The 8,256-nt window shown below is 47.7% G+C and overlaps 1 protein-coding gene across 1 annotated transcript in view; it reads right to left on the reverse strand.

Moving 5' to 3' along the window:
* ESRRB (estrogen related receptor beta) overlaps positions 1–4,402 on the reverse strand; it is a 174,586-nt gene extending 170,184 nt beyond the window's left edge. Inside the window, exons 1-2 of the mRNA XM_067729811.1 lie at positions 4,323–4,402; positions 3,913–4,065 (exon numbers count right to left, since the gene is read on the reverse strand). Of these exons, the coding sequence (XP_067585912.1) occupies positions 3,913–3,914 (2 nt within the window). The 5' untranslated portion in view covers positions 3,915–4,065; positions 4,323–4,402. The remainder of the gene's footprint in view (positions 1–3,912; positions 4,066–4,322) is intronic.
* Between the last annotated feature and the right edge of the window lie 3,854 nt (positions 4,403–8,256).

Raw genomic sequence — 8,256 nt, forward strand, 5'->3', positions numbered from 1 at the left:
GGGAAGGAAACTGTACTCTGGGGGAGCCAGGGCACGTTTTTGGCAGCCTTATGGCTCTGAATCTCCCCTCTCCTCTATCGTACGCTTGTGCAGAACTTAAGACTCCTGACCTCAGATTGGCCTTGACTTTGCTTGACCTTGGTCAAGTTGCTCCATGCCTTCTCTGGCTGGAGATGGGCGTTCTCCACCTGCTTTCTCCTGGGTACAGCCATCCAGATGGGCTTTGAGGTCCTGGTGTGCAGAGAGCAAAGCCAAGGGACCGAGGGACCCAGACCGATGACATAGCAAAGGGGGAGCTTGTGGGGATGTGAACTTGCTCTAGAAGGGGAAGCCAGCCCTCAGCATTTCAGAGACAGGACGGAAGTGGGGGAGACTCCTGCCCGCCAGCTTCACCAGGCAGCTGGGGGAACTCTCTCGCTGCTGGTAAATTGAGCCATTCTCCTGTCTCCACGAGCTCACCTCCGGACTGGAGGAGAATTGACTGGGGGAGTTGAAGGCACACAGGCCCTCCAGGCCCTTGGTGAACCCAGGATCCGTGTCTGTTACGGGGGACTTTTTTTCGGCGCTTCTGTCACAGTTTCCATCTTCAATCGTGAAATGATTCCCCTCTCTCCCCTCCGCCTTCCACTCTGCCCAAGTTGTACAGCAGCCTGAAAGTGCTGATGGCTTAACCGGTTTAATTTTTTCCCCCAGCAGCCCTGAGGGGCTTTAACTCTTTCCTCCTGCAGAAACCCTGCTTTTGGAGTTGAATGTTTAAACTCTCACTGGGAGACTCATAAATATTCGGAGTCACTCTCTCCCTCTCTGTTTGATTAGGAAATGAGCCTTTAACTCAATGTAATCCCCAAGCCATTAACAAAAAAGCCCTCAACAGCTCCACGATTAGAATTTCACTCTTAACCCGCTGAGGATTGAATTAGATTAACATAACTACCCACAATCTGAGTTTATTTTCTGTGCCAGATAGAAATGTGTTTTTCAGGGAAGGCGAGAGGGGGGAGGAAAAGGAGGAGGGAGGGAGAGAGAGCGACAGCGCGCAGGAAGATAATGAAATGTAAAAGTAGAGATAAGAAAAAGATGGACAGATACAGTGTAGAGGTGAAGTGATGGGGAGAAAGAGTTGTACATGGCCCGTGGTTGAAAAATCCTGCCAGCTGCCATTTTTTTATTTGTGGGATATTTGGAGAGACCTCAGCTCTGGAAAATTGTTTGAATGAGGGGAGCGCTTTCCAGGTATTTGCGATTCCTTCTTCCTCGAGATTGACGGTCCTGTACCTGAGCCTGCTGCGTCCGAAGCACCTGCTCCTTGGCCCCAATGTCCCCAGTTTGGGAGGAGGTCGGGGCTGGGTTTCCACAAGCTTAAGGGAGGAGGGGGAACACATAAAACGACAGCATGTGCACAAGCAACTGCAACTTTACGTCAAAGAAATAAACAAAGATGAGGGTGGGATGGGTGAGATTTCACAGACCTGAAGTCACAGACAGCCCTGTGACCAACTGCATGTAAGCAATCAGTTTGGGGAAAACATGAGATTGACGACAGCTTGGTCCACATAAAATGAATCGTTACTGAAGCAGAAACTAAGTAATCAGAGGCTGCCTTATGCAAATACATTGAAGTTTCCCCAACTGCATCGCTATAAATAAGCCCAAAGGGGAAAAGCCACATCTTGAACTTGAGGATGAAAGCCAGGCCTTCCATCACACTGCCAAACAAGCCCCCATCCCACCTAAAAGCAGCCACAGGTGGCCAAAGGAAGGAGCAGTTCTTGTCTAAATGTGCCAACAAATATTCTTCCCTCTCAACTGTTAACGCCAATGAGAACATAGGACTTGCTCAGAAATTCGGGACTCTCTCCCAGTGCATTTAATCACCGGCCAGCAGGCTCCAGGGTGCATGTTGAAAAGGGGAGGGAACAGTTTGCTCTTGTATGAAAAGGTTTTAAAAATGTCACACTTTTCCTAAAAAGCCATTGAGATCAGAAAGTCCTAACAGTTCAATTTTGCCAACAGCTGACTGCTGAGATTTCTGAATGCAAGGTCTCAATCGTTGGATTCACTCGAGCTTTAATTAATGCTCACCCACCAAATCCCACCGCAGTATTATTGTGGGAAACCTTGCAGGATATGTTTATTAAATCAGAGTCCTTGGGATAGAGAAAATAATAATGCTATGTATATAATATGCTCAATTTCTGTTTGTTTTTTTTTTTCCTCTCAATTTCTGGGACTTTACTTTCCCTACTAGGTTTGAAATAGTGACATTTCCCCCGATTTTACACCAAACTCCTTATTCTAATTTCTCTACCCATGAATATAGTGAACATGTGAATTGTACTTTCTAATCTCTTATTCCTTCTTGATCCCCATTCTGTCCTCCAAAATAATGAATGAATGGATTAAAGGCATTAATAACCTTAAATAAATACTGGTAAAAACAAAGAACCAAGAGAAGGAAAGCAAAAGTTTCATAAAGGTCAAAATAAAAATGAGACCAAATTGCCTCTCTAAATATATGTGTGTGTCCATATTATTTAACTTTCATCGTTAGATTTGCTGCCAAAACAATTTTGTTTTTAATCAAAAGCAAGCCAGACATGTCTGCTTTGTTTAATGCTTTTAAATTGTTGGGAAGATTGTTTTGTTAGGATACTGTTTTCCCAAACAAGCCAAGAAGTAGTGCTTAGCAATATAGTATATGGTAAGCATTGTTTTAGTAAATAGAAACTCAGGGACTATTTGACTCGTAAAAAGAGATGCATTTTAAAAGTTGTATATCACATACCTTAAGCATCATCCCATTCTTTTTCAAAATTTAGTAAATTAAATTTTACTAAATTTATTATTTACTAAATAGTACTACTATTTCTTCGTAAATAATATATAGCAAATCTCCCCAAGTGTAGCATTTTTAGTTAACTCTGGTGCATTTTCCAGAAACTAAAGTCCCAAATGTTCCACAGGAAGCTGGTGGCATGTTAGCTGTGTGGACCAGTGGACAATGCCTGGGGACTGCCATCTCTAGGAGCCTCCAGTGTGCTCACAGAGCCTGTGCTCTGAGTGTCTGAAACAAGCATGGCTTTGACAAGGATCGTGATATTAAGTTTCTTCCTTCGGGAAGGATGCAGAGCAAGGGCTCCATGGCACTCCACACCTGGCTTCTGTTCTTTCAGACATTCTTCCTCCCCACCTGCCCTCCGCCCAAGTTCCCCTTTCAGGATGAAGAAAACACACCAAATCAGTGAACCAACGAAAGCCCGGAAGGCCGGACAAATTGTCAGCTCTCATCCCTACTTCTCAAAGCAAACTTGCCCTGTGCAGCAAAAAAAAAAGTCATTTTCCTTTAAGGCGCTATAGAGAAGCTGGCCATTGGGACTGTCAAGACTCCCCCTGAACCTGGAAGCTCTTGGGCTCAGCCCGAACCTGCCGGCAGTCCTCCATCATCACCTGTCCTGTGTGAAATGGGTCTTCCCTCTGGAACCTTCCCAGCTCACCCTGTGCCGGAGCTGCCAGCAAATAAAAGTTTTTATGCTGGGAGACAACCACCCGCTGAGTCGCATGTAAACTTTCCCTTGCCCTTTTGATTTACTAACTTTTTCTCAGTGAAAACAAATAAAAATAAAAGAGAACGTACTGATTCTAAATGAGTTTGTATAACTGTCCCACCCAGCCATTCCGGGTCCCTCTGACCTTCCCAGGACAGTCTGTGAGAGGCAACATTTTCCTCTGGGCCACCCAGAGATGCTCAATGGTGCCGAAACCCAGGATGAAAGAGCAGGCATGCCGAGATATTTTTATCCATTAAAAAGAGAGAGGGAGAGAGAAAGAGAGAAGGGGGGATGTGTGGGAAAAAGGACAGGAAGGTCCAGGGCAGAGTCTGGGGCAGAGGGGAGGGAGAAGTCTGGTACTTACATGCTTGGGGCTGGGGAGGGGACAGGGCTGGCAGGGAAGGGTCTCTCCCTCAGCTGTTTCCAGTTGCTGATGGCTTGTTGCTCAGCTCCTCCGGCACCAGCTGACAGTCCCCTGTCTGTGTCTCTTTGTGACTAAGGACACAGTACTCCCAACCTATAAATAGATCCCGACTCCGTGATTGATATAACAGGCAGCTGACAAAAAAAAAAAAAAAAAAAAATCCCACAACCATAACCAGGTCTTAAACAAAACAGCAAAAGGCTCTAGACTTTCAACTCCGCAGAGCTCCATGCAGACTACACAGATGGGCACTGGAAAGGCAGGGGGGAAGAAAAATATACAATAAAGGGCAGGAGGAGACGGTGGGGCAGGGAGGACAAAAAAAGAGAGAAAGTGTGGAAGACAGTTACTTCTCTGGTGGTGGAGCAGTCACTTGGTGTCACCGGAGAGCCAAGGAGTGATGGTCGGCGGCAGAGACAGCAAGGGGGGGAACAGGCAGGAGGTCCTGAACCCCTGAAGGAGAGGCCCCGCCCCACATCCCTGAGCCCCTGGCCCGGTCAGGGCTGGAGTCAAAGTCCTGACTTGGGAGCATTCGTCAGCACAAGTGCTTTCCACGAAAGTTTCCATGCCTCCTGCCAGATCAGGAGGAAGGGAGGGAGTAGACAGAGATTTCCTAGCCCAGAGGCCAGGCAGGCTTCTTGGGGGACACGCAGGAGGCTCCTGGAGCCGGGAAAGGTGGGGGGAGGATTTGCAGGTGAGGGGTTGGGACAGCGTCACCTGTGCCTGGTGAGGCAGGGCCCAGTGGGCCCACTCGCAGCACATAATGGGTTTTTAAAAGCTCAGGGGGTGACATTCCAGACAGAAGAACTGCCCAAGATTAAAAGGCCATGGGGGCATTGCTGTCTCTGCTTCTTCTAGAAAGATTTCCTAGGAGGCTGAATTGTCTGAAAAAGTTTCTTCTTGGGGAAATGAGCCCCAGTCTTTGGGATACTGAGGGGGTCTCTTAAGAAACACTGGTTGCCCCAGTTTCTGCAAAAGTGGGGCAGCCTCCCCAGGGCGGTCCAGCCCATCTCTGAAAGCTGAGCCACAGGGCAAAGTTTCCGGAGAGTTGTGGAGAAACGACAGAATTGTGAACGTCCAACAAGTAACCAGGTGAGCTCTTGACCACCCCGGGGACTCCCATCCTGCCATCTGGAGACCACGTGCTTTGATCACACAAGGGTCCTCTACCTTTGATGATCTGGTTACCTGTACGCACTGATTTAGGTGGAATTTCAGGGGAGGCTCCCCGCTTCCAGAAGAGTGATGGATAGGCCCAGCCCCTTGCTGGTGGTAAGGGACAGGCACCTCATCACCCTTAGAACTTCCCCATCTCCAACTTTAAAAAAACATGAAGTGGAATTGCCTCTTCACGTTAGATCTAATTCTTTACTCTCCAGGTTAACAGAAACTCTGAGGCTAAGGGTACCCAGGCTGTTGAAGTCAAAGCCCGTTTAATATGCAGGACCTCAAACATTTCCACGAATAACCTGCCATTGGAATATAAGGTCTCAGAGGGGAAAGACATGTGTTCGTCTTATTCACCATTGCATCTCCAGTGCTACCACAATACCTGACACACAGGAAGACTTTCCTGGGTGTGGGTTGACTGACTAACTGATTGAATGAATGAATGAATGAGTGAATGAATGAGTGATGCCTAAGATACCCACCATTTGAGTTACGCGTTTAGACTAAGACATTCTCTCTAGAGGAATGTCTGTATTATGAGAGTGCCCCTAGGAAGGTAGAGAGTTATGAGTAGGACTTTAGGCGGATACTGTCTGACTGACAGACCATTTATCCATAGTTTCATCTGAGAACTTCTGTGCTCTGGGTTCCTGGCCAGTGTGGCCACCAAGCACTCCCTCTAATCAGGCCTGAGCACTCACGGGCTTCTCCGGTGAGTGTAGTTGCTAGGAAGTCCGATAACCCTGCTGAGAGGCAGGGCTGTAGACCAGTTCCCATGCTGATGACTGGGGCTATGGCCACTTGGACCCACATTCACTGCCAGGCTCGTTCTCAGGGGAAAACGTTTGTCTTCCGATGCAGACGGAAGACTTATCTGCTTTCTATTCAAATTTTTCGGCTGCGCCCATTCGGACTCTTGCTGACCCTTCCCTGACTTCTGGCAGAAATCATGCATGAGTCTCTCCCTGTGGCTGCAGCCTCTCCCAGAGCCTCCCGGCCTCCAGCACCATGCCTTGTCTGTAGTAGGCACTCAGTGAATGCACTGAACCAAGCCACACCTCCTAAAAGGCATCCTCCTTAGAAAGCTCCTGTGGGACTTCGGTTTTGGCTTTTTACCTCCAGGCTGATCTCTGCATTATTCCCAGTGATTCAGCTCTCGCAGCTGAACGAACTGAGCCTTGGTGTCTGCTCCGCTGAGCGGCCCTGGGCGGGGCTGGGGGTGGGGCATCTGATAACCATCAGGCACCCCTCTGATCAGGAGGGGCACCCTTGAAATGCTGGTCGTCGTCATGGGAGACCGTAGGCCTTTTTTTTTTTTTTACATCTTTATTGGAGTATAATTGCTTTACAATGGTGTGTTAGTTTCTGCTTTATAACAAAGTGAATCAGATATACATATACATATGTTCCCATATCTCTTCCCTCTTGCGTCTCCCTCCCTCCGACCCTCCCTGTCCCACCCCTCTAGGTGGTCACAAAGCACAGAGCTGATCTCGCTGTGCTATGTGGCTGCTTCCCACTAGCTATCTACCTTACTTTTGGTAGTGTATATATGTCCATGTCTCTCTCTCGCTTTGTCACAGCTTACCCTTTCCCCTCCCTATATCCTCAAGTCCATTCTCTAGTACGTCTGTGTCTTTACTCCCGTCTTACCCCTAGATTCTTCATGACATTTTTTTTCTTAGATTCCGTATAAATGTGTTAGCATATGGTATTTGTCTTTCTCTTTCTGACTTACTTCACTCTGTATGACAGACTCTAGGTCCATCCACCTCATTACAAATAGCTCAATTTTGTTTCTTTTTATGGCTGAGTAATATTCCATTGTATATATGTGCCACATCTTCTTTATCCATTCATCCGATGATGGACACTTAGGTTGCTTCCATCTCTGGGCTATTGTAAATAGAGCTGCAATGAACATTTTGGTACATGACTCTTTTTGAATTATGGTTTTCTCAGGGTATATGCCCAGTAGTGGGATTGCTGGGTCATATGGTAGTTCTATTTGTAGTTTTTTAAGGAACCTCCATACTGTTCTCCATAGTGGCTGTACCAATTCACATTCCCACCAGCAGTGCAAGAGGGTTCCCTTTTCTCCACACCTTCTCCAGCACTTATTGTTTCTAGATTTTTTTGATGATGGCCGCTCTGACTGGTGTGAGATGATACCTCATTGCAGTTTTGACTTGCATTTCTCTAATGATTAGTGATGTTGAGCATTCTTTCATGTGTTTGTGGGCAGTCTGTAGGCCTTTGCTTTCAGGAGGCTCTTAATAGCCCCGTTTTCTCATCTAAAGCTTCTCTAGCTTCAAGAGCCAGGCGCCCTGGGCAGATGCACACGCAGACACACCCCCAGCAGTTAAAACACAGACTCTGGATCGGGGCTCCCAGGGTTGGAATCTGGCCTCTTCCACTTAGTATTGGGAAACTGGTGAAATCCCATAACTTCTCTGTGCTTCAGTTTCCCATCTGTAATGTGGCAATTCTAAGTGTCTACTTCTTCAGATTGTCACTTGGACCAAATGACTCAATGCAAGGAGATGCTTAGAACAGTGACTGTCACATGAGAATCCTCCATAAATGTTTCGGGGAGCATTACCAGCCCCCGTGCACACCTCTGCCTACCTTTGCCACATTACACAGCGCGCTCTGGCTCTTCTCCCACAGCTAGAGGCGGTAGCATTGGCAGGGCGAGCACCTGACCACAAGAAGGGCTCTGCCTGCAGAGCCTGGCCAGAGGTCAGAGGTCAGGAAAACTGTGCGGGGACCTGGGGTCTTTAGTGTGTGAGCCTCGGGGCGGGTGAGGCAAAGAATGGGAGCGCCCAGAGGACCCTGATCCCCTTACCACCCAAAGGGCCAGGTTCATAACCTGCTCGCCTCTCTGTCCACCACCCCCTCCCATTTCCCAAGAGATTCTCTGCCCACCTTGAGTATTCTGAGCGTTCTGGTATCTCAGGATCCCGGAAGACTTGAGGATCCCACCTCCAGCTACCATCCAGCAGCTGGATAGCTGAACACGGCTTTGAAAAAAGCGACCAAAGTATCTCTGAAACCCCAATTACTGAACCTGTAATTCCCTGAGATTATGAGCTCTCCTTCCTCCTTCAAAGG

The sequence above is a fragment of the Pseudorca crassidens genome, chromosome 1 (assembly GCF_039906515.1).
Source record: "Pseudorca crassidens isolate mPseCra1 chromosome 1, mPseCra1.hap1, whole genome shotgun sequence".
NCBI lineage: Eukaryota > Metazoa > Chordata > Mammalia > Artiodactyla > Delphinidae > Pseudorca > Pseudorca crassidens.